Below are 27,076 nucleotides of genomic sequence, written 5' to 3' on the forward strand. Positions count from 1 at the left end.
TTTAAGAATTTAAGGTCAGCCGTAATCGATGTGTTTGATTTGCACTCAGCGATTGTTCTTTTTTTTTTTCTTTTTTTTTTTCTTTTTTTTTTCGTCGATGCTGGAACCAAGACCCGCGCGTTCTAGTCAATATGATAATTACATTATGTATAAATATGTACGTAACATAACGATCGATCTCGCGACTAACGACTGACACCGATCGTCACGTGTAACAGCGATTCTGTATAACAGCGATATTTGTGCGAATGAATCTGCTTCAATGTGTCCTATTGTGCGTGTGTGCGTGTATGCGTGCGTCGTGCGTGTACGAGTGAAAGAGAACTGACGATGTTTGTACATACGGTACCTGAAGTCGATGAACATATTGAACATCCTCCTGCAGAGCAAACCGACCAGACAAAATTTCTGCCGGGAATTACATTGAGCCGCGGCGACCGTGGGAATCAACGGGAACGAATTAGATAAAATTTGAAAGAGAAAAAAAAAAAGAACAAAAAAAGGGACGTTCCATCGAACGATTGGAATTCGTCTCAATTTAGAAAATTTGGCCGGTTTGATCAAACTGTCAAACTAGACACGAAGGAGGAAACTAGATACGAAGTTAGGCTCGGACGAGCTTCAAAGAAAAAAAAAAAAAAAAAATGGATAGAACGTTGACAAAAAAAAAAAAGAAAAAGGAGAAAAGTCAACGAGTGCGCTTCGTGGCGCACGCCACGAGAGAAAACTTTCCTACGATTTTGCACGATCGAAGTTGACGTTGACACGCGCGTCGATGCGTTATCACCGATGACTTTTTTCGAATGCGTCTCATTCATTGTAACCGACACTTTACTGCTCGTATATTCTAACTAACGCACCGAGTAAATATCCTTTCTTAACGATGTTTTTACACTAAACTTTTAATATAGCCAGATTAAAAAAAGAAAAAAAAAGGAGAAAATGAAAAAGAAAAAGAAACGAACGAACGAAGCACGGAGCAAAAAAGAAGAGAAAAAAAGAAGAAAAGAAAAACGAAAAACAAGTCGAAGACGTACTATCAACTTCCCTCGTGCCGTCAATCCATCTGATCGTTAATTTTACGTGACACTGCGCGTCGTTTCAAACTTTATGCGGTTTTTGGTTCTGATTTCAAAAAGAAACAAAAAGAAAAAAAAGAAAATAAAAGATAAGGAGATAAAGAACGAAAAGAGAGGAAAGAATGAATCACAAGACTTGTTTCGTATCGATCGATCGAACGATCATTCGTGTGCGAGTAGTCGAGATCAACGAAGCGCCAGCCTCGTGAGTATATCCTAACATTTCAAACGTTACTGATACCAGAAATAAATCGACGATAAATCGAAAATTACGATTGTTGTTCGACTGATGAGATTTACCCAGTTTTATTGTCTCCATCCTTCTCTTCCCCCTTGTATGCAAATAAATGAAATTTATATTCGATCGCCGCGGCCGGTTCTAACCGATTCTCATTTTTGTTTTTCAGAAAATTAGTCATACATTCTGGAATAGTTACAGGTGCATCGGGCAGCGTGCTGAAAATATTGAATCGAATATCGAAGATTCGAAGTATTGGAAATATTTTTGAATATCGAAAACCGGCTGCGTCGAAAATATTAAACAGAAGACACGGAAACAGAAAACAATTTACGGGGATTTTCGTCAATGGTATACAAAAAAAAAAGAATTATTATATTGCAAAATATTTTCTACTCGACAATATAATAAAATTGTATTATATTGTACACGAGCTGTTTCCAATTTATCCAAATATGCAACAGATATCGAACAGAAATAGAGACACGAATCTCGTAGCCTTCTTTTCTTCGTGCCAGCATTTACGAGACCCTCTGTATACTTGCTGCAATTGCAAGACTCTTGACGGTAAGAACGACGAAGGATCGAGATCGGCGAGACTGAAGATCAATTGCGGTCCAACTGCGCAGACCACCGCGGTTAGAAGTAGAATAGCGCGGCTGGACATCGAAGCGCATCGACTCGCCAATTTACAAGCAACAAAGGCCGGCGCTCGTTGGCGATTCACGGAAGCGCGCAGGAGGCAATCAAGTGCAAAGCATACGTTGAAATCGTAAATGTGGCTCGGTTTATCGGCATTTCGCTGGATCGTACGTGCTGTAAATTCCGGAGCCGGGGCTTGATTAGATTGTCGTCCCGTAGATTTGATAATGGCTGATTACCTATCAATCGAATAAATCAAATCGCTCTCCTCTGGGGCACGAACATTTCACGCAATCGGCCCGCTGCCGAATTCGCGAAAGTCCGCCGATGACCGTTCAGTTTATTCTCTGGCCTTTTGTTCGATTGCACCGCCGTACGTTGTTCTCTCTCGTTGAAGAGAAAATCGTCAGTGCCTTCGTACAATCGTTTTTCCACTTTGCGTCGCCCCCCGGAACAAACTGGCCTTAATTCGTCGACGTTTTACAAAGATAACGTAACGAAAAAGAAAATTTCAATCCGATCGCGCGTCCCACGGAGATAACAAGTTTTCATCCTCCGATCGTTTGAAAGTGTCCGATCGAAACTGTCGGACGAAGGAAAGTTCGGCGGGGAAAAAAGGTTGGCGGGAGGCGAGGAAGCTGCGAGGAAGCTGCGAGGAACATCGCCGTGTCCTTTCAGTGATAATTAATTTTTCGCCATCGGTAGGTCTCCGCGACGAGCTCGTTAAAAAGTTTTGACACATTTAGACCTGAATTCGGCCGTGCAAAAACCATTTAAGCTTCCTACCTCGACGGACCGACGCTGAATGAGCAGCCGATTTCTTCGTCCAATCTTCTTCCTTCGTCCCACAAACAGACCCATCCTTTTCTCTCCTCCTCACCTCCCGCGCTATCCTTTTCCTATGAATTTTTCTCTCATTCTGCGACTCTAATCTTCGCCCGACAGTGGAGCGAGATTTTGTCGAGACTTTGACTTTCTCGGGGAGAGGAGCGGAGAGGAAGCGTAAGCGGTAGGAGCTTAAAACAACGGGAGGAGGAGAGGGGGGGGGGAATAAAAGAAAAATATCTCGAACGCGAGAGAGGAGATACAAAGAGGCAGAGAGAGAAGTCTGAGAGAGAGAGAGTGGAAAAGGCAGTACAGAGCCACTCTGGTTGTTCCGCTCTTGGGCTAGATATCGGCCAGGTCTACGCTCTAGGAAGAAACTCGAATTATTTCATCCTACTCCTTGAAATTTCATCCCCCCAACTAGGATTATATCTCGCGCGATTTCACGAATTCCATGAACAATACTTTTCTTTAGCCGCTGCGCGTTCCCCCGTTCGAGAATCTTTCCTTGGAATCGGGCACAAGTTTCGAGAAACAAGCGTAGGGAACGATCGTAAAGAATCAGGGCAGAGTCAGTCCGCGAGATCGAAGTCATCCCTCAGGTTGAGTAAGGAAAGTTGAAAAATTCTCCGTGAAAAAATAGGAAAAGGCCGAAGAGAGAGAAAAAACAGAAGATCGAACAAGCGACTCGCGCGCGTCGAACGCGCAACTGAAATGAAATATCGGTGACCTGAATTTTGACCCACGAGCCAAATTCAGGAAGATGACGTGTCAAGTGGAAGACGAGGTAACGACCGCGGATAGGAGGAAATGACGCTGCAGGGATTACGAACCACGGCCAGCGGGTAGAGAATTAACGGCACATTTGCCCGGCATTTGCCGCACCGACGATCATGCTTTTAGCTAGTACGATCAAGAATCGAATATCGGTCGGCTGGTTGATCGTATCCCGCTTCGGGAAGGACGGCTTTACGATTCGGTCAATCGTAAAGCCTGATACCCAGAGACCCTATCTAGGTCCCGGCTGCCACAGCAAGACCATTTCCAGGCGCTACACCGCAAGACCCAGCAACACGTTTGACAGAATCTTCCCGTTCGTGAATATTATATATATATATATATATATATATATATATCGCAATACGGCGGTGATTGAATCAATGCGCAAACGGAGAGAAATTCGATTTGATTCGACCGGTCACAAGCGGACGACGGCTTACTTTGTCCCCCAGCTTTCTCTCGTTTGACCAGCTACTACCGTGCCCACGGTCGTTTGAAGAACTCCCAAGACCTTCCTCTTTTATGTATGTACCACGTACGCCTTTATACGCGATTCACTTTACCCTACAATCTGCCACTCCGCTTTACAACCCTCCGATATCTCGGGCCTTGAAATCGCCGCGAGGCTTGAATTATCGAAGGCGTGATTCTTTTTTTTTTCTCTTTTTTTCTCAGTCGGTCTCGGATGGACCGCCACCGTCGTTTGAGAATTGACTCATCCTAGATCACGCAGTGAGATACGGAAACAGTATCGAGACCTTGGAGAATTAAGATCTCCAGTGTGTCACTGCCTGAAATTTGCTCAGGATTTGATTTGATCTACAGCTTCACGAAACACTGACCAGTCTTTCTTCCACGATATTTTGTAATTATTTGTAATTACCATTGCGTGGTATTTCATCGAAAAGTTTATTAATTCGAGCACGTATCACGGGTTACGTAACGACTCGTACTTTTGCACACATTTTCAACTTCGTTTCAAAAATTTTACAGTCAGATCCTATATTACAGTGTCAAAAATGAAATGGAAACATTTCACATTTCGTGCTTCTACATTTCCAAAATGTTCCTCCGGTTCAAATATTCAAATATACTTTTACAATCCAGCGTAAAAAAAGTTCAGCACTTGCTGAGCCAGCGAGATGCAATAAGAGCAAAACTGCATTTCAAAATAATCATTTCAAGACCGACGATTCGGAATTAACTCGCCAAATTTTAAAGCGGTCCTTCCTTTTTTCTTTTCTGCCGCTGTGACGCGGCAAACTATCTGGCGCGGTATTCGAGAGGCAAAATTGCCAATCATTGAATAAATTCCGACGTAAATGAAAACGCCGGAAGTCGTGGACGTCAACGGTATCTGTGACGACATTAGCGCATGGAATCTATCCGACTCCGTAATATACCCGGTAATATCTGTCGAGAGTGCAGCGTAACGCCGCGGCATAAAGAATGATTTTTATGAATTTCGAATTCGTAAACGACACTCACCGAGCTTCGAGTTGCGGCACGCATTGCACGTCCTCTGTACAAAGCTGAAACATCCATGCGCGTTGAGCGGTAGTCGACGGTGAACGCTATTGCTCGTCGGAATCCCTGGAAATAGAATGTAAACTTTACGGTGAGAGCACGCGTGAAACGAAACGCGTGAATAAGAGAGGATGAAAGGGGCAAATAATAGAACGACGTTTTACTCGTTTACTACGTTCGCGACGCTGTATTAGCGGGCGCAGTTTTCAGCGGCACGGTACACGCTGGTACGCAAGCCTCCACTTAACGATATTAGACCGCCTTAATTCACGTAGAAACGCGTAGAAATTTCTCCGTATTCAGCAACTGAAACACGGAGCTCGTACCGCGGACCAAGACACTGCATTCGTGTGTTTTGACAAACAAACCGACCGGATGATCGCCGCCACTTTCTTTCTTTCTTTCTTTCTTTCTTTCTTTCTTTCACGCGTCCACGTACTCTTGACACAAGAACCCCTTTTATCCTCAGTTTCCTTCCTCGCTGCTCGCGAGGATCGTGTTCTATGAACTAGTCTGTACGTCCGGTAGAAACGCAATTGAATGGATCCGGTCCCCGGAGGAATCGCGCGCCGTTATCTGGTGTAGAGAAAGCGATGTGCTGCGATGCTTTTACGATCATTCCGAGTGCGACTGATGGCTGCCATGAAACCAGACCCATGATCCTTTGGAATAGCGTATTAAGAAACCGACTTTTTCATCGACTTTGCACGCGTTCGTGTAATTGGGCGCAATTATACGCACGTTCTGTCGTATATACACACATATATATATATATATATATATATATATATATATATATATATATACTCGCGTAAAATTTCACTTACACGCGAAAGTACACGGGACGGTAAGCTGTTCAAATTAAGCTGCTTTGCCGGCGGATAACTGGATTTAAGGGAAATTACGTGTGGGGCGTTGTCCGTTAAAGTTTCTACGATTATACGACGAGGAAAAAGAATTACGGCGCAAGAGCGAAACGTTACGAAGCGTAATATTAATTTCCCCTCCCCCTTTTCCAGCCATTCCTCGCAGCGCGGAGGTGATATTAAATATCCACCGACACGGTGGACCTCTCTCCAGGAGGAGAGCGCGTCGTTTAAATAACCGTTCGATGACTGAAATAATATCTTATTCTTAGTATGCAGGTCAGCCGGTTCCTTTCAATTATTATTATCGACGCTGCAACCGTGTGACCTGGCGGCCTGGTTCGACCGAAAGGATTTCGATACTTACATTTCGCGTATATACGCTTCGCAGATACGTTACGGCGGCAGGGGCGTGGTTTTTCATTTCTTGTCTTTTTTTTTCCCCCAAATTCTCTTCCTCTGTCAAACAGCAGTAACGTCGTTCCACGCGCTGTTTGATAATATCGATGAGAGATCTCGCGTGGCAATCTGCGGCGAGTCGAAACAGAGAGATTTCGCTGCCGAGCGTATTTCACAACGAAATATGCAGATTCGCGTGGAGATACACAGGATGGGAGTCACAGGATGGGAAATACCATTTTGGAAATGACGCCGACGAAACTGTGTGTGTTCTTCGTACACTCCGGGGTCAGAAAGACTGGAAAGACTGGAAATAAATAATAAAATGTGACTTGGTGATCGATAGAAGGTTTCGCTTGACAGCGAAAGAGAGAAGATGGGAAAAATAACGAAATCGGATCTTTGTCTAAAAATATTTATTTTATTCTCCTAAACTTTTTTTCAAATATATACACACACACACACATATATATATACACATTATACATATACATATATATGTACATATATATATATATATACGTGTGTGTGTATATATAAACAAATTTCCCACAATATCAATAATCTGTACAAAATAATAGCTTTTTATACAGTACAGTATAAAAATACCATTTCCATACAGATAATTCTTAATTCGTCGGCCGCGAGCAAACGGCTGTGTCATCAGAACGAATAAAAAACAAGCTCCTGGCGATGATAATTTGAAAAAACGAGATCTAAATCGCTCAACGAGTACACCTACACGAGTACTACAAACATATAACATACAACAGAGTTTTCGAGTAAGCGAATGTCACGTCGCTTGCTTTCCTTTCGCGCTATGATACAGAACAGCCGTTCATCGTCGACGCGTAACAACGATATATATAATTACAATTTTCTTTTTATTCTGTCTTCTTAACAATCGTTAGAAAAGGTACTTCATTTAGGTACTTTTAGATACGACGCGGCACCCGGCTGGCTCGATTCCACGGTCGGCTCTGCTTTTCTTACTATCGTTCAGTCAATGAACAACGACTGGATAAAACCGTGGGACGATAAGATATATATTGTCAACAAAACAATTGATCTGAAATAACCAAACACGTGCACGCGAAAGATCCTTTTTCCGTGAGAGAAGCGTCAACAACAAGAGTAGACCGTCACACGCGGTGAACGCAATGAACGCATCAGAGAAACAAGCAGAGTTTCTCTTTCGAAGAGAAACGGGAGAACAGGGCGACTAACAATAAGTAGGACAGGATCGTAAGTCTAATGACGGGATAGAGATAGAATTTCTCTCCCGGGTTCGGGTTTCTACCCGCGTTGAAAAGAATCGGTGCCTTCTTTGGCGCGGATTCTCTTCGATCCGAGAAGAATACCCAGAAATACAGGAAGAGTAAGTTGGACTGCCGCGATGAAAGGAACAGAAGCGGGAAAGAGAAAAGAAATGAGAAGGGGCGGGGGGAAGAAAAAGAAGAAGAAAGAAAAAAAAAGAGAAAATGGCAGAGAGCCCGATGTTCCTGACTCTTCGTGTTTCTCTTTCTGTCTTTCTTGCACGGTTAGTTGACCACTTTCTCCCGTTTCAGAGAGCCAAGCTCTTCCAGCATCGCTTGTAGCCCTTCGGGAACTCGTCCGGCGTCCAATTCCTGTCCCCACTGCCGATACTGAAAGGAAAATAACGGATAGCGGTTACACGAGCTTTCAGCTGACACGCGATCGAACGTCGTTTCTTATACTCAAACAAGTCCTCGGGAACTTTAAGGGAGCTTGGTGAAAAGGTTCGAGGATGGATAGACGATGATGTGTGCGGGAAAGGCTCGCTCTTTCTCTCTCTCTCTCTCTTTCTCTCTCTTTCTCTTCTTCGATTCGCTCGACAAATCGTTCTTCTATGGCGGATCTGACGTACGTGCGGGATAAACGCAGAGGTAAGGATCTTTCTCTATACAACTGCAAGAGAAAAGGCTTAAAACGTGAAAAGCTTACGGCGGTCGTTGTTGTTCCACCTAATCGATGATCACACATTTTTAAGCGTACGTACCTTTAAAGAGCTCTTTTATCGGACTTGATTCGTTCGTACTCGATCGTGAGAATCAAACAAGCGAATCTTCACGTTAGTCACGAAGACGTTAGTTTCGCGTTTTTTTTTTCCAAGTAATAAACGTGTCGAACGGCATTAGCCATTCATACCTCGAGTAATTAACGAGGGCGAACAACTAAGAGAGATCATTACGGGAAACGAAAGATTGCGGGATTTTCCAATGCTTGCACCGATCTAACGTCGTCGTCTAGGTATAGCAGAACTAATTCTGGAAACTTCGGGACTCCCATTATTCCGCCGAAAAAAAAAAGAAAGAGAACGTAAGAGACAAAGAAAGTAGAAAGCCGACATGTTTATGGTTCTTCGGTAAAACTTTGCGTCCTCCTCCTCCTCCTCCTCCTCCTCCTCTCCTTCTTCTTCTTCTTCTTCTTCTTCTTCTTCTTCTTCGTCTTCTTGTCTTGCCCGAGGAATTTACGATATTAACGCACGCGGAAAATACAAACGCAACGCTCCGCGGCGGTTCTGTGACAGCTGTAACTCTTTGCCGAACGAAAGTTGGATGAAACGACCCGGCGATTGCATAATCGGGAACACGTACGACTTTGAAAACATCCACGGCGTGACGCGGCTCGCCGGAATAATGGGTGTATAACTCACTTGGCAAACCGCGAGGAGAAGACTCCTTCCTCGCGGCGAAAAGGATTTATTATCGCGCGGCTGCGTAAGAAACGGCCACGGGATATCGCGGAGGAAATATGATGAGGGGAACGGGATCGAGTCGGGTGGAATAAGACGATAGAGGATAAGAGGCAGACGTTTTCACACGGCGGGACTTACCATTTCCAGCTCTCTTCGAAGTGCCAGCACAGCCTTCTCGCGATCGGCCACCAGTTCCTCAAGATATTGATACCTTAGCTTCTTTCGAGCACGACACTCCCTCGCACTCTGTCGACTTCGTTCTGGAAAAATGAGAGCAAACCCGTGAAAACCTGAGACGCTCGCGTCGATATAACTCGCAAGATCTCGTAAAGTCCAATCGCGTGCTTCGTAACTTTTTCGCTGCTCTCTTCCGCAAGTTCGCTACCATCTGACACACGCGCACACACACACACACACACACACGGTCACGATCGTACTTTTCTTGTTAGCAGGTGAAAAAAATTGTTTCTTTATTAGTTGTAAATATTTAAGTTTATCGCGTGCAGCGTAAGTGTATACGCAACGTCTACGAATACTATATTTCTTTCGAGTTCAACATCAACTTCGTCACATAGTCACGGCTATGCATTTTTCGTTAGCATGTGGAAAAAAAAAAGATCACTTATGAATTATTTAAGTTTCAATTTCATTCGTCGTACGTTCGTAAAATCTAACGCGAGAAACTATTCTACGAATACTAGATATTTTTATTTAGGTCTGACAAGTTTCATCATTCCAGTTTCAGTTAATGTATCTGCAATATCTAACGCGACAAAGGGTTAAGACTGAAATTTCACAGATTTCACTTTGCGAACGAACGCGAGAGAACGATACAACGTAAAGAAATATCGAGTCTCTGTACCTGAACAATTTTATGCCAATTTTCTTCAGAAACCTTTACCCGAGATTCTTTCACGACTGAGAAAGCATTCTTAAGAAGCGATCGAAGAGACGATTACGAGAAGGAAAGCCAAACAAGCGACGACCGACGTTCCTTTGGTAAATTTTTCACGCGAGATCGGATCCAACGAGCAGGGATACGACCGCGTTTAATAATTCAAAATAGATCTGCCACGTGAAGTCTGCCATCCGCGAGATAAGCGAAACAGAATCGTAATCGCGGTAGAGGCGAGATATATACTTTTGAAGGTAGGATGATGCTTTTCCCGAGCGCGAGTTCGACAGACGTAAGAGACACACAATGGGGGAGCCTCGAGAAGAAACTCGGGGCTTAATGAGACCCAGAAACGCGTTAAAGTTAATACGAGGATCAGCGTTTGTATTTGACGCCGCAGTAACTAGCAACGCGATACTTTCTTTTCGCATACTTAAATCTGGGTATAATACTCATGCGCGACGAAGTACAAGAATAGCGCAAGAATCACGTGGAATTGAACAAAAAAGCGAGATTTCGAGTCGCAGTTTTTACAACACGTTTTCGAAACTTAACACGCTGAATGCTATAGTGTGATTAGTAGAAACACATAATTCGAGTAAATGTTAATACTTGGAAATTTTTTATTATTAGCTTACTACGATGGTATAACTAAGTTAATATAGTATGGAGCATATATAAAAATAATTTTAATTATGCATGTAATAATATGTATATTTAATTATGTACAATGTGTATAAATATTATTCACGCATATACATATATCGCGATGTATCGTATTAAAGTACCGCAAACAAAGAAAAGGTGAATCGGTAGTCTTCACAATATGCAAAATTGTTTGCTTTTAATCTAATTGTTTCAAATTCTTTTCATAACATGTTCTATAAAATCGTCGGCCGATGCTGGATTTTCAATTCATGACGTAGTTTTCTCTGTGTGAAATAATATCGTAAAAAATAAGTGAAAATCGAAGAGACACATTTCACCGATGACCCATTAAACACAGTTATATATCTCGACTCATCTGTTGCAGATAACATCTATCGTATAATAACTGATTCATGTTAGTGCCCCTAGGTGTCTGTGGCATTCAACGTGTTAAAGATAGGAATTAACAGAATTCCACCATATCGTAACACCGCGTGGAATTGAGAGGGGTTAAAGTCCCGCCTGGGAGCATGGAAATCGTCGAAGAAAGAAAAGATAAGAAAGAAAGGACTCGAGAACACCGCGAAACGTCAGCTGCTCGAATCGAAAACAGGGAAGTTTTCCCCTATTCGGATCTGGCTCCGCATACAAATGCAAAGGGGGATGCTCTGTGCGAGCAACGCTGGATTCGAATAGGTTCCCTGCTTAACCCCCGTCGTCCCTCCGTGCAACTGCACGGAGCAGCAATACCACGTCCGTGGCCGACAATAAAATCGGCAACTAAATAGTTGCCAGCTCTATCCAAACCAAAACGCGAAATTTAAACCACGTAGCAAACAACCGTGCGCGGATCGTTTGGTGGAAAGTGGAACGAGCGCTCATAAATATTCACCTGTGTTCTCCTATAAATTGTCGCGGCAAAAATTACAAACGAAGGTGAAGGACGCGCGCGTAACCATCGCGCGATAAATTCGCGTAACTGAAATTTGACGCGCGATTTTTCACGAATGCTCGCGATACGTGCAACTATACTCTATACAGAGTATAAGTATGGATGATATATATTTCTATGCACAACTATTGAAACACTTGCTCGTCATGTGCAAAAAAAATCCGATAGCTGATTAAGATTGTTATAGGGAAATGATTCGTTGCAAGTTCGTACACATTAACCTCTTGCGTTGGTAACTGGTTGACGGACCATAACGAGTGACCAAACCGTATACGATAATTCGTCTTCTTTTTGAATTCATCGGTATATCACTGGATAGAAATTACTGAGAAATAACGAATTTATTATTTGTTTTGCCTGGATTGTATTTCAATATAATTGAAACTTAGAAAATATTGCAATTTTGGGACAAAAAATTCTTCACGTTCGCATTCAAGAGGTTAACCACTTGCGCCTTGCAACTGATTGCGGACCGTAACGAGTGACCAAACCATATACAACAATTCGTCGCTTTCCTTTCGTACTCGTCGGTACGATATCACTGGATAGAAATTATTGAGAAGTAATAAATTTATTATTCGTTTGTCTATTATTTATTATACTTAAAACTATTGAGAAAATATTGCAATTTTGGAACAAAAAATTCTCGACGTGCGTGGCACGTCATTCCAGCGCAATAGGCTAAGAATATAAAAAAACCAAATTTGACTTTTTCCTAGGACGTTATATTTAACCACTTGCGCTGGCAACTGATTGCGGACCATAACGAGTGACCGAACAGTATACAATAAATCGTCGCTTTCTTTTTCTTTTGAACTCGTCGGTATGACATCACTGGATAGAAATTATTGAGAAGTAATAAATTTATTATTTGTTTTGCCTATTTTAGTTTTGTTTTACTTGAATGTACTTAAAACTGAGGAAATATTGCAATTTTGGGACAAAAAATTCTCCACGTGCGTGGCGTAAGAGATTAATCGCCAAGTACCGGAATATTCGAATGCCGGATGGTAAAACGTTGAGATATACAATTTTGCGTCGTATAAAAACGGAACCTGACACCGGATTCGGTGTACTCAAACCCACGAGACAGCAGGTACGGGCCTGACAGACGAAAACGACGCGATGACGTCGTCGTCGCGGTCTGATGGCGCAGCGTTTCCGCGGTACGTCGCGGGCATTCGCGAGAAAGACGGAGCACCGCATAAAATCGATCGTAATAGTCCCCCCTCCTATTGCAGGATATTGCAAATTTCTTACGGTGATCGCGATGTAATAAAGCTCTTTACGATCAAGGGTCGCGGCTATTATCGCGTTATCTACGGCTCACTAAGCCCGCCTTTTACGCGGCAATAAACGTCCTCCTGTTCAACCCTTGTGTCATCGCTTTCCGTTTCTTTTTCAAAAAGGAGAAGAACTTGGCCGTTTCAGACGACGGCGAAACCCTCGAAGGAGTCGGATCGTGGTAGAATTACATCGAAAAGGGATTTTCGTCGCGAGGGGTTGACGCGCGGCCGATGCAACCGTGTCGCGATCGATTCGACCTCGGCGCGGAAATTACGCGTCCTCGGTCACGCTGCAACCAATTTGCAGCCCCATTTGAGACCGAGTAGCCGAGGTATCTGGATCTCGAAATCGAATCTACCTGAGTTTAAGCAAGCTCCGACATCGAGGCATCAACTTAGAGAAAACAACCGATCGGAAAGCGCGCGTGAATGAAATTAAGGAAAATTGGACTTGCAGAGACTCGGAAGACTCGACGAAACTGACGACTTGACGTACAATTCGATGTTCGAACACCGGCGTTCGATTCAAGGGAAAAGGTCAGGCGAGCTCGGATACGAAAATACGAGAGAGAAAAACGAATGGATTCGATCATCGACAGAGCCGGTAGGAGGATTGCGGATCCTCCATCCGTGGATGTTGTTCGTAAAACGAGTTCGAATTCGTGTTTCCTCTTTCCAAACTTTGGGAGAACTAGTTCTCGAACGCACGCAGAAGCGGAAGTTGCGGGAACGAAAGAGAAGAGGAACGTTAGAGATCTACCAGGGAGGGAGGAGAAAAATTGTTTCTCTCTCGCGTGATTTCCTCGCGAGTTCGTAGGTGAACGTGTATTTATAAGAAGTCTGTCCGATCCGCGCGCACGCGCAAATAAAAAAAAAAAAAAGCAAAGAACAATGATGAAAAGCTGGCAGGATCAGAAAAAGAAGAAGAAGAAGAAGAAGAAGAAGATAGAAAAGAAAGGGAAGAGAAAGAGGAGCGAAGATTCTGCAACATCGCCTCGAGAGCTTTTCTCGCCGATGTCTTCGCCGGAACACCTCCTGGCAAAACGGCGGAATTGCAAAACACACCTTTCCATCTCGTCTCGTCGTGTCGCGCAGAATCATCGGGAACATCGGTTCTGGGCGACCGAGTTGACCCAGCATAAATATTCATTCGTTCGGCAGGGATAAATATTCGTACGGTGTCGCGGATTTCGGTCTCGGGGAAACCCGTCGCCCGACGCTTCGTAATCAAGCAGCGTGGATTTCTCACGTGGCTTGCGCAACGCCGAGCGGGGGTTGCGTCTTGTTTCCCTCCCTTTCCTGCTTGATACACCACCACCGCGGAGATGCAAATCGAGGTTAACTCAGCTTCTTAAGGGTGGCATGCAAATATGGTTAGCCATCGGCCATGAAAGAAAAACGATTCGCCGGTGGGAGAACGACCTTTTGGAAATAAACGGGAGGAAGGACAACGACGTTCTTGATTTACATGGACGTCGTATCGTTGAGAAAATTCACGTCGTATCGTTGGATAGCCGAGAGCGTAAAGGAGAGGAATCCTCTTATCTTATAAAATTTTTCCAACGAGTTTCTCCAACGTGTTTGGCTATCTTTCTCTATCTTTCGGCGCGTATCCTCTCGATAGCGCAAAGACAACAATTTCGTCACGTTCCTGTAATTTGCGCGTTGCACTACTGAAAATTTCTCCACGACGACGACGACGACGACTGTTCGACTCGTTCTTTTGCGACTGCAGTCGCTTCGGATGAAAACTGATTGTGAGTGGTGAAGGCGATTGACTATATGTGTGTGTGTGTGTGTGTGTGTACGTTTGAATAACACGGGTGGTAGTAGGTTGAGAAGCTTCTTACCGAGCTTTGCTTTCATGTCCGTCTTGTCGGACGCCTTCCTTCCAGGCTTACGTCCCCTCTTACCCCCCTCTTTCCGATCACCGCGAGATCCCTCCTGAAACGAGAAAAATGTCACGTAAATTAATAAGCCACGGGAAGAGGTCTCGCGATTTCTCTTTACCAGTTGTCAGGAGACAAGTCGGACAAATTGCAAGATTTCCGCGAATGTCCGAAAGTTTTGTAAAGTTTATACGAAAAAATCGTTTTGATGTTTTGAAATTATATACGGATGAAAACGCGTTCCAGCTTTGCGCGTAAAACGTTTACAGCCAGATTCAACAATTACACGGCGCGGCGAGAATCGCACACGCGTAATAGAATAAACAGGCAGCGTATACAGCGCCGGTAGTAAAAAAAAAAAAAAAAGGAAAGAAAAACTTTTGTACAGCGTTCTAGCGGTCGTCGACTGAAATCGTAACGTCAGAACATGACGGCGACGAAACGGGTAGGAACGAGATCTGAAAGCGGATGCGACGAGTCTCTGCAGCGACGTAATACCCGCTTGATCCGTTGTTTCTTCCTGCCACTGATTAATATCTCAAACGAGTTGGTTCGAGCTCGCGGAGAACAACGTCCACCATTTTCAATGGAAACAAAAGCTTATTGAAGAGCGAGAGAGAGAGAGAAAGAGAGAGAGAGGACCGCTAAAAGCTCAGCACGAAGCTTCCATGGACATAACCCTCAGCGCGCCTCGTCCATTTACGGGACACCATTTTGACGAATTTTCGCGCCAAGATAACTCGCGTCCCAAATAACGGAGTTGCGAGAAAAAGCCAGACGATACTCTCCCTTCTTCCTGATCGTTATCCGCTTAAAACTTTCTAACGCTTCTACAATCGTTACCTGCCCCATTTTTTTCGATGAAAACTCGATGGTCCACGAACCAGCTTGGGGAAGGAACTACCCTGTCTGGAAGTATCGCGATCCCAGCACCGGAGACGCGAGTCGAAAAGACGATCCGCTGCCTCGTTCGAGAGATAAAGAAGACACATACGGGCAAGTATAACGCACGCAAAGACTCCCCGATCCACCGGGTCCCGCGAACCGTTAAAATTTACACGTCCCCGGAGCACGGTTGTTGCTCGACGACGACGACGACGAGAGAGGACGTCGCAGAGAGGCGGCCGCGGGCTTAGCTATGCATGCGCTCACGGGTGACAAAATACAAATTCAGTCCCCCTTTTTAGGGAAGACGTTTACCTTCGGCCCTATCCTTTCCTCTCAATCCTATCTGGTATTAAATCTCCTCGAATCCTCTTTCTTCCCCTCGGCCGCTTCCGACTTCTTTCGCTCGTCCCCTTGCTCGCGTCTGTCCTCTGTCTGCCTCTCGTTCCGAGGGGCTATCCACCCCTTTCCCTTTCCCTTTTCCCTTTTTTCCTCTTTCACCCTTCAGCCACGGTCTCGTGACTCTTCTCGCGCGGCGGTCTTTGTAGGCAGAAAATGGAATTGATGTTCCGTGATGAGCGGCGAGATACAGGAAACGAGGGAGGAAAGAGCGCTTGGCGTAAGGATTCCGACGGTCAGTGGGCGTGTATATCAGGTTCGCGGGATACTACTATCTCCATTGTACGTTTCTCTATGCTCGAGCCTTCTCCCGAGCTATTCACAGGAATATAATTAACCTGTGCGGGCGGAACGATGAATCGCAACGATGATCAAAGAGAAAGAACGATATTCCCAGCGTGTATGGTTGTGGTTGTTGTTGCTACCCCCGTCGTACTATGTATTTCGTTGGGCGACATACGTCGTACATCGTACGCTATACCGGAAGGGTAGGAAAACTCGTTAAACCCCTCCACTGTCAGTGACACTTCCGTCGATTTCCTGCACGCCCCTATCGCGAATGTCGCGCTACCTACACTCAGATCGACCCTGCGCCTGACAATCCCACTCGGATTTCTGACGTGTATCCGATCGTCGAGTAGAACGATTCGCCCGCTTCCGGAACACCCCCGGTCATCAACCTTTCAAATCTCCAGTCGATTTCAAGCCCGGTGTTTCCACGTGCTTGACACTTTTACTGTCCAACTATCGCGTATTTATTTTTAATCCCTTCTCCGAGAGGGTACGGCGCCAGAGAAACAACGGAACGACGCGAAATTGCATCGAGCTCGGTATGTACACCCCCCTCCAAAAGTATTGGGACACTTGCAGAAAATGAAATGAATTTGGAAAATAAAACCATTAGGGAATTGTTATAATTTCTTAAATGCATTTCAAAGTTTAGGTTACATCAAGCTGGAAAAGGTATACATAGTTTACATTACAGCAACAATAACATTAATTTTGCACAAGAAAGTTAAATTTTCTTTTCGTCGATACGTCCATCGCGTTTTTTCATTATTTGTTCGACCAATTTCGGCATCCGTTTTACTAGTTTTCCTATTGCTTTTCTAGTACTATTCTTTTCGTTCCATGGATTTCGTAGTTTGTTCCACAAGTCATTGTGGGACTTTGGACGCACTTCACGGATTTTCCCGAATCTTCTCTATATTGGGTTCAGATCAGGGGGCCACAATGCATTATTTCTGATTCATCACTCTATTGCAAATAGTCTTTACAAATCCTTGCGGTGTGCTTGGGATCGTTGTCGTGCATGAAAATAAAATTTTGGCCTATTAATCGTGCCTCTCAGATGGTATGGCACCATCACTTAAAATAGACAAATATCGTTCTTTTCTCCAGAATCCCTTCGATTTTTATTAAAATCATCAACACTATTTGCTCCAGTACATTCCCAGACCATTATTTACCTCCCTCCGTGTTTAATTGTGGGTACGATACAGTCAGGAATCATTTTTTTCTTCAGATCTTCTAAAAACATAAGCTCGAAGATCCGTTGGTCCATAAAACATTTTTCCACTCTTCAACTGACCAATTCCGATATTTTTTAGCCAGCTCTAGTCTTTTTACTTTACTTTGTGATTTTAATAATAGTTTTTTTATAGCTACGCATCCACGAAGACCAACCTTGTGTAAGCGTCTCCTCATTTATACCAAATACTAAATAAACAGGTGTCCTTATACTTTTGGAGGGGAGTGTATGTACGTACATACATCATCGACCCACTTCCTCGTTTCTACCATGATCAAAGTCAATCAAGATTCTCTGATATTTCCGAACACGCGCGATCAACAACAATAAGCTGTCGCGACAATTACGAGCGACAGCTTGGACGAACGAATTGCCCGATAACGAAGACACTCGTTCCCTTAATCCTTAAGGGAGAACAGTCCCATCGTGACGAAACGAAGATCAATCAAATTTCTCCCTTCTTCCGGAACGTTCCAGTCCGAGCATTCCAATCGCGAATGAGAGGAAAGACAAACGAATCGGGAGAGAAAAATATTGCAACTCGCAACGCGACGGATTCTTTCTTTTTCTCTCTGTACTTTGAAGATTACGCTTTGAAGATTCGCGAAGGTTACAGACGAGAGGAGACGGAGTATAGCCGGATGCTACCGATAGTAAGCGGCAGCACGGTAGAGACCGGAAGCTAGTAAACCACACTGTACACAGAGTCGGAGGGAAGGGGCGGGGGCCTTTGTAGTTTCGCAGTTTGTCGGCCGATTCCCTCTTACGCGTATTTCTCGAGCGCAAAGGCCGGGTTACGCGGCTCGCTCGCTCCGTGCCAAGGCTCCTCGTTCCGCGTGAAGCGTGATTTAATCTAGCGACATGAACGCACGACTCGTTGCTATGGCACGTACATACACTAGATACACCGTTTAGTTTGTACGTATAACGTGGTACCGAGCGATCGGTGCGTGGCCAGTAGTCGTGTCAAAGGCGACCATACTCGCGCCTGCAAGAACGTGTCGGAGAGCCGCCGACCGACTCGTGTTTAGATCAACTATGTTAGATCGTGTTTACGATCTAAGAGGGGGAAAAAAAAAATGAGAGAGAAGAAAATCGAAGCGAGAAATTTTTTAAATTTAGTACATCAATATGATAATAATATATAATTTATTAATATCGATAATATATACTAATAAATCAATGTATAATATATTAATATATCAATGATAATATTAATAAATTGTAATAATTTATAATTTATTAATATCATGGGATATTCTACCTATTGTAGAATGTGTGTTGATTATGCGAAATGACCGTGACACATGCTAATCGAATAATCGTCACAGCGAGATGTCGTTCGTTTGAAATTACTTTGCTGATTTCTACTACCGTGTTTCACAATCCGTCTTGCCATCGTCCTCGAGTTTTTTCGTTAATCGACACCTCCGACAATCGACCGTTCCATTAATCGGTATTCCGCGTGTGACAATCGAGGCACCACTGGGCCCAAATCACGCCTGCCGTTATTACAAGATTACGTAACTGGCGTTAATCTCGTGAATCGATCTCATCAACGGCGAACTTGGGAGAATTAATATGAAAAGCAACTGCTCTCTCGTCGCCCCTCAACAGTGAATTCGCCCGCAAATTCCGATTCGCACGAAGACCAAGTCAAGAAACATAAACGATCCTCGGGAATCCAGGTCGAACGTCATGGACATTGTCCTGCCGTTCAAACGTCTCCGAAAGAATAAAAATTCCTTCGAGTTGCTCGGTGAATTTCTATGCGCGCTAATGAAGTATTTGCACATCGCGTCGCCGACACACTCTCTCTCCCTCTCTCTCTCTCTCTCTCTCTCGTTTGATCTAATTCGCTCTACGCTGGAACCTTTCAGCTCTGCTTAAATTTCTCCTCTCGTTACACGCGCGGAATTCTTCCAGACGACTGGAATAGAGAAGAGAAGAGAAGAGAAGAGAAGAGAAGAGAAGAGAAGAGAAGAGAAGAGAAGAGAAGAGAAGAGAAGAGAAGAGAANGAAAAAAAGAAGAGTCGACCCAAAATAGAAATTAAAAACGAAGGCTTTTTGCTTCGAGCGCATTCGCGATTAATTCGAAACCGCGGAACGCAAACCTAGTTTTCGCTTCGAGCGTGTACGCTTCCGTTCCTTGTACTTGGCGGAACAACTTCCGGGCGACCACCTCACTCTAGTAGAAAGTCTTTAATTACAAAGGATACGGGAAACGTTCTTGGCCCGTCCCACCCTTTTAACCCCGGCCACGGCCCCGTCGTCCCTTTCATACGGGCGAGAGTCGGACCACTCTCGAATTTCACGGAAAGAAACTCGTTCAATTAATTTTCATTATTAATGGAATTACTCCCGGGGTCCCTTAGAGCGAGACTCTCTTAAACGCGTTAGCCATCTTTCCACCCCTTGATACCTTCTATTAACCCCAAAAATCTTTCACCTTCCCGTTCAGTTCCTTACCGTCCTCCCTCTCTCTCTCCAGACGATTCTCGTTCGCGTTAATTTTCACCTCGGAGTGAAAAACCCCGGATCCCCTGCCCGCTTTTCTCTTCCTTGTCCGGCACATCGACGACGCGTCCAACTCTCTTAAACGCTTTACACCGAAAACCATGCATATACCGAAATTTGCCAGAAAAGAGTCTGCCCGAGATGGCCCCTCGTCGTCGCAAGTCGGACGAGTCACGAGGACGAAGGAAACTTTCGCGAAACGGTTACGAAACCGATTACACAGTCACAGTGAAAATGGTCATGGAAATTCGTGTCGCTCGGGAGGAACCGAGCAATTTTCTTGGGCTTCGATCGTAATATCGCGCCGAGGCGGAGGGGTTTGGGATTCTTCGCGGGAGAGATTGCCGCAAGGTTCAATTGTTCAGTAGAGGGGAGGGTTAGGCAAAATCCTCTTACGTTCTCGTCCGCGATTCCTCTGGAAATTCATAACAACATTTACACGGAACGAAATAAAGACGGGAGTGAAAATCATCGGCGAAGAGATGTGCCTTTTTGTCTCCGGAGGAGCTCTACACACACACACACACACACACACACCACACACTCTCGTTCTTCTTATCCCTCAGTTTCTGAATTTACGTCCGCTTTATTCTCGGCTCGAGCGGCAGGCGAATCGAGAAATCCGGCTGAGCATGAATTCAATCAATGCTTCTGCATGAGAACGTTCTCGCCGAACGTTCGAGGAAAATGACGATCAAACTGTGTTGTTTCAGCAGGGAAGAGAATTGAACCGACCGTTCGCGAGTACGCGATCGTCGTTGCAGCAGTTGATCGAGGCATTCGCTGCAGTTAATCAAATTATCGTCGGCCTACCGATTGGATAACCCTTACGTCCGTCCCCCTCCTCCTCCCATCCGCCGTTCGTTTCCATCGTTTCGCAGAAAAACGCAATTCACGCTCGTGAAACGCTTGGCGTCGCAACGAGCGAGCGTGCAACGCAGTTACCGGATCCACGCGCGCAACCTTATTATTACCTCCGTTCGTCGAAGGTTGCACGATCCTCCTCCTCGCCATCGCTCTTTTTCAGCGATGACCTACAAAGTGAATTTCTCGCGAGAGGAAGCTACGACCTGGCCGGTGGTGGCTTAACGAACGAAACGAAAGTCTGTCTTTATAGACGGAGGCCAACCTGAAAATTGTACAACAGTTTGCAAACACACGTTTGGATTTCCAACGATTCTCTCTCTCTCTCTCTCTCTCTCTCTCTGATCGTTCTCGACACGCAACGAATAGAGCTCGGTTAATTAAGGAGAATTTGAAAAGTAATCGATGATTAATCTTTTAAGACGTTTATGTCGTGTAGAAAAAAAAATTCGCTTTTATTTATTGCGAAATTTAAGGGAAAAAAGTTATACGTATCTGTAATTTTAACGCATTTTAGAATATTCCAAGGTAACAGAACAAAAAAAGTGAAATTTTTTTCAGAGAAAATTTTTCAAAGAAACGTCAAAATGATTCATCGTTTTGTTGTAATTTCAACTCAATCTTACAGCAAGCGCATGCACACTGTGTTTTCGTCGAGTATACTCGCCCCAGAAATAATTAAGCACACCAGTGCGCAAAATGCTCAGGGGGTTAAATAGTGAAAAAAAAAAAGAAAAAACTAAAACAAAGGGAAACCGCTGGCATTCCGTAGCAAGATCGAAAAAAGAAATCGCGTTGCGGGAGGACGTGTTCTTCGCGAAAAGGTGCAGAGGAGAGGGAGAGAGGAAGGGATTTGGGTAAAAAACGAGGCGACGCCAAAAACGCGCGTAAAAGCGTCCTGCTTGGACTGTCCCACGTCATTGTACATACACCGAAGAACCGCCGCGACCGGACGAGAAACGAGAAGAAAGAGGAAGTGGAGAAGGAAGCATCGTAATTTTCCAGCCGCGCCACCGACGCGACGCCGCTGTGTAGTAACAATGAACGAGAGATATTCCGCGAACACAATGGCAAAGCGCCACGGTGAAATCATCGCGACTGCCGACGAAAATCCCATAAATTCAGGAACATTCGACTCGCTCTCGCTCGTTTCCCGCTCTAAATTCCCAACCGCCGCAACAAACTTCTTTTTCTATTCTACCGCCAGCAAATAAGTCCGAGCTTTCTCCACATCGATTGCTCGTTTGTTTTCTATTCGATCAAAAAATCGTGTACGCATTCGTGTATGCTTTCATACACGATGCGTTGCACCGATGAGAAATTTCTACTGGCGCTGCGCGTTTTGCTAAGTGAAACTAGCGTTGCAAGTAAACGCGCGTTCTCCAGAACAGAGAAACTCTGCTTCGATTGCCAAGATGATCGATAAGAAGATGGATATCCAGATGGATATGCAAGATCAATTAACTAGGAATTAATTAGCTTTTAGCGATTTTTACTTGAAACCTCTCTCCCAACACCGACAAACACTTTACACTACCGATAGAATATTGATGTCGCGATGCTACTATTACACAGATCCATTTTTTTTTTTTTTTCCTTTTTTTACTGGAAATATTTGTTTCGAAACAACGAAACAGGATACAAAAAAAAATTTCTGATTTTTGTTACATTTTATTAAAAAAATAAAGTTTCGACGCCCCGTGTATTTCCGCATATCGACGGAAACGAAAAATTACTTAAATTTCTCACATCGCGTTATAATCCGAGCTATTGGAGGGTGGCTCTCGCTCACGGAGTATATCCATCAAAAGATAGAAATTCGCGGAGGATAGAAAATCGAGCGCGAACGCATCGACCTCGCATCGATGGTATTGAGAAGCTATCGTAAGAGATTTACGAATCCGTGGAACATCTGTCGTGACGATGTTGCCGTTCACCGTGCTTCGATTGCTTCGCAAACGTATCGAGATCACGATAGAGAAGTGCGATTGCCCGATGGAGGTTACGAGATTGCCTACGAAATACCTTCCACGTGTTCTGTTTCGTCTTCTAACGATCGCGTTATGGACGTCCAAGGATCTATAATCTACGTCGTCGCCGTTTCCTTCGAATCTTATCGACATCGACCTGTTTCAGACGAACCAACTTTGGAGCGTAGCACGCTTTACTTTCTTGGTAGTCGAAGGCTTTTTAACCCATTAACAGCCGATCGAATATGCCTTGCTTATAGCATCGGAGCTGCACTCGTTTCAATATTACATTCCGTTGTTACGTACTCTAGTAACTTACTGAAAGACTCTCGTCACTCATTCTGGGAAACATTTATGTATACATATATGTATATATTGCGCGTATTATGCAAAACTTTTTGAAAGTCCATTGTGCCTGTTGGTAAAATCTGAGAATATATATACAGGATGTTTTGTAACTTTCGTAACACTTCGGGAGCTGATTGTATTCTTTTAAAAATAATGAAAAAAAGTCAGATAAATATATGTCCTATCTGTCTTCGCTTATGAGACATAATAAAAACTTTCTGTTTTAATTACTTTTTTCTGTTTTAATTACTTTTAACTACTTTTACAATATACTAATAATATGTAATATTCGCTCCATTATCACTTCAAACACGATTTTATACGACATGCATTACGATTATTAGTAAGAACTGAACTGATTTAGAGAGTATTGCGAAATTTGCTGAATCTTCAAATAGTCACATGAAAAAAAATCTATTGTATACGCAACATCAATTGAACATGCTGAAATACTACGAAATAGAATAGAGCACGGCTTCCGACAAATTCGAGAAACACCAGGAATGATAGAGAGAATAACCAGATGAATGACAAGATGCGTGCAGGCTTGTCTTCAAATGCAAGGCGATCAATTCGAGCATCTTTTGTAAAAGTAATTAAAACAGATAATTCATTATATCTCATAAACAAAGACAGATAGATATATATATATATATATATGACATTTTTCATTATTTTTAGGCGTACTATCAACTCCCGAAGTGGGTCCCCCAAGTTACGAAACACCCTGTATGTATACAAGTTACAAAACGCCGGTCTGTTCTAAATTTTTTCCATTACCTGTTATTTCTCGTGTAATAAGAAAATACGATAAGAATTCGATAGAATTTAAACAAACTAATTCAATCGACAGAAGTTCAGTTCGTCGATTGTTTAAATACTAAAATTCCAACTTCAACAAACGGAGTAACGGAGAAATCGGAATAAAGTTGCGAAGATCGCGTTATTCGTTTGGTCCCTTTAACGCGTCATTTTCTCTTTGGTCCCTTCAATTTCATTTCCTTTGCGCACCTATCCCTTCCGCGTTATACTCGCCGCGAATTTGCGATACTCGCTGATTTCGTAAACGGGATCCGATCGTTATCAGAGGCAAAAGTAAACAAGGAGGCTTCTCGTATCGAGTTCCCCGTACCGAGATGAGCACGTTCGAATGCAAAAAGTGTTGGTAAACATGCTCGATATCGGAATGTAAATTTCGAGGACGGCTACGACGGTAACAAAGTAACGCCATTGCAAAATATCGGCTGCGTTCTACCTTCGTTTCGGACAACGTAACCTCCGAATTTGCTCGAATCGACGTGACACGACACGGTAGAACAGAAATAATTCTGAGGATTCTGGAATCGGTGATTTTTGGAGTGTGACAGAAACTGGAAGTTACAAATTATATCGCAAACAAAGAAATGACACTCTACCTCGATAAAGAAGCAATTAAACAACACGAATATGTTAAGATGCTGCCGTCGAACTTGATTCGGCACGTCAGTTAAATTTGGGTTAAATTTCACGCGGTTCGCGAGACAGTAACGTACGAAAATTCACCAAGCAAAAGCCACTGAGAAACGCAAATACATGTGTGTATCGTTGGGGTAACGGTATACACACGTACATACGTCGCAGACCGGAGAACGGATCTCCCCTTAAACTCCTACACATACACACCGAACATAAGTTTTCCCAATTAACAGGACAGTTTTTTCCCTCGCGATATACGTGTGCCGTTGAATTGCGCAGTAGCGTCGCGTGTGGGCGACCAACTGTAACGGTAGCTAGAGAACGATCGACCGGCATTTCAAACCGTGTGACCGCAAGTGGAAATGGATCTCGCGAGACTCGAGAGAAACTGAAAACGTTCTGCGTCGACCGTGCGTCGTCGACTTAACCGTACACCGGCGAAAAACCGTGCGTACGTACTATCGTATCGACTAAACGGGGCCAGAATCAACAGGGTATGATTCGGAAATGGTATGTATGTATGTGTACGTCAGGTGTTTGGCAAATGGAGCTAATTTCACGGCTTATTCGAAAGAAACAGACGTCGAGGCAGGATGGTGGCAGAAGAATGTTCTAAGAGGCTACGAGATTATTGGAAAGCGTATAAAATGTGTCTGTAAAACACTCACCGGTGCTACGCGACGTGCGAGCTGTGTCAACTGCGCAGTTGACGAGCTAAAAGGCTGTGTTCAGGGACGTGATGCTCGGTACCGGTGCCCGAACGGTACAACCGGTAATATTAAACGACCGACGCGACGCCTATCGGCGCTTTGGCGAAATTTGTGGCATTGACTTTCAAATTACGCTCCTACGCAATTGAATTTACGCGCCCATTTTTTTTTTTTTTTTTTTTGGACACGACCGTTTGAACGCGATCGTTGCGATCGAAACGAACGACTTTGCTGCTAAAGCTATTTGCGAACGGGGATGCGATCGTTCTTTTCATTCCATAATTACTTGTCGTTTCGAACGTGTTTAATTAAGCACAGCATTTCATAGATGTGGATTACTGGATTAAACGTTTAATAACGTTTAATTGAAAGTTGAATATTTAATGCTCAGTTGAGTTGGATATACGTTACTATTTTAAATCATTCGACTAGCAATAAATAACTATTTTTGAATTAATTCGACCATTTCTCTTTTTTTCTCTTATTATATGATAACTAACATAATCCGTGATAACGTATCGAATATATCTTGCAACGTTGACGCTCGAATTAAAAACAACGATAAATTATCATCCCTCGACACGACAAGTCACTATCTGTTAAATAAATAAATCACCGTGACTCTACTAAAGTTAACGAAACAAATATTTACAAAAGCACCACGAATTTCGCAATATAATTTGCACGACAAACGTAGACGGTTACGCCAACGGTCGAACGATTCGCGATCACAAGATGGACTCCAGTTTGTTCCGCGCCTGGATGTCACGTGATTATTCAAAGCTAGCAGAGACATCTTTCGACGAGCGAGGGAATGAAAGTCGACGACACGTGGCGCAATCAGTCGACAAAAATGCGAAAAAACGAACAGCGACATCGAACGTCAACTTTGTATACGAGCACTAAGATGAAACACACACAAGCAAACAACCACCCTTCGGTTCTGCCTGTCCCCCCCCACCCCACGACCCCTTAACAAACCTTCGATCTTGCAGATCCTGACGTCAAACGAAAGAAACAACGCCCTTTGTCGTCAGTTTGAAAATAACGACTATCGCAAAAGAGCTGACATTTCGTACGCGCGCCATCTTTGCACGACACAGTGTAATCTGTTTAACGCGCGTAATCTTGTTGCCTGTTTTTCATGGCAGTTTGCATCACTCGAGCACGTTGTCACTTCATCGTTTCCTCAAATTGTCGACTCACCGTTTCATTTTCCACGATACACATTGGCTCCACCTCCATGACCCCCGTGAATTTACTTCTTTTCGACGTTCTTCAAACAAATCCTTCGTGACACGCTTTGTTAAATCGTGATTCTATCGTATTCTTAATACTTTGTAATGGCAACGTGTGTCTGTTTACAAACACTGCAAGGTCACACAGCAGACCCCTAGACGTCTGACTGTCGGGTATTTCATATTACGTCACAATCTCCGATGCTAGCGCCACTTGCGACGAAATCGTGAAATATTACGAACGTGATTTTCAGAATTGACTGCCGATAAATAGCCAAGTAGGAAATTTAGCGCGAAAGCGAAATAAATGTTTGAAACATTTATATAATTTAATCATTCATCTGTTTCTGCAATATTTCCCAATTTCCTTAAACTGTATGATACAGGGATACATCGCATATTAAGTCTATGTCA

The 27,076-nt window shown here is 43.7% G+C and overlaps 1 protein-coding gene across 1 annotated transcript; it reads right to left on the reverse strand.

The window, feature by feature from the left end:
* Positions 1–6,818: 6,818 nt before the first annotated feature.
* On the reverse strand, positions 6,819–26,816 carry LOC122531319 (REPTOR-binding partner). Its single transcript, XM_043659134.1, has 4 exons — positions 26,631–26,816; positions 14,707–14,800; positions 9,214–9,335; positions 6,819–8,002 (listed from the first exon to the last, which is right to left on the reverse strand). The coding sequence occupies exons 1-4, from the start codon at positions 26,667–26,669 to the stop codon at positions 7,898–7,900; spliced, it is 360 nt and encodes a 119-aa protein (XP_043515069.1). The 5' UTR covers positions 26,670–26,816; the 3' UTR covers positions 6,819–7,897.
* Positions 26,817–27,076: the final 260 nt, after the last annotated feature.

The sequence above is a fragment of the Frieseomelitta varia genome, unplaced genomic scaffold (assembly GCF_011392965.1).
Source record: "Frieseomelitta varia isolate USP_RPSP 00005682 unplaced genomic scaffold, Fvar_1.2 scaffold_386, whole genome shotgun sequence".
In the NCBI taxonomy this organism is placed as follows: domain Eukaryota; kingdom Metazoa; phylum Arthropoda; class Insecta; order Hymenoptera; family Apidae; genus Frieseomelitta; species Frieseomelitta varia.

Coding starts and splice junctions, on each gene's coding strand:
- LOC122531319 (XM_043659134.1), bottom strand. CDS start 26,669: ATGGAGGTGGAGCCAATGTGTATCGTGGAAAATGAAACG. Junction 14,801..26,630: donor GTATCGTGGAAAATGAAACG/GTGAGTCGACAA, acceptor TTCTCGTTTCAG/GAGGGATCTCGCGGTGATCG. Junction 9,336..14,706: donor GGACATGAAAGCAAAGCTCG/GTAAGAAGCTTC, acceptor TCATTTTTCCAG/AACGAAGTCGACAGAGTGCG.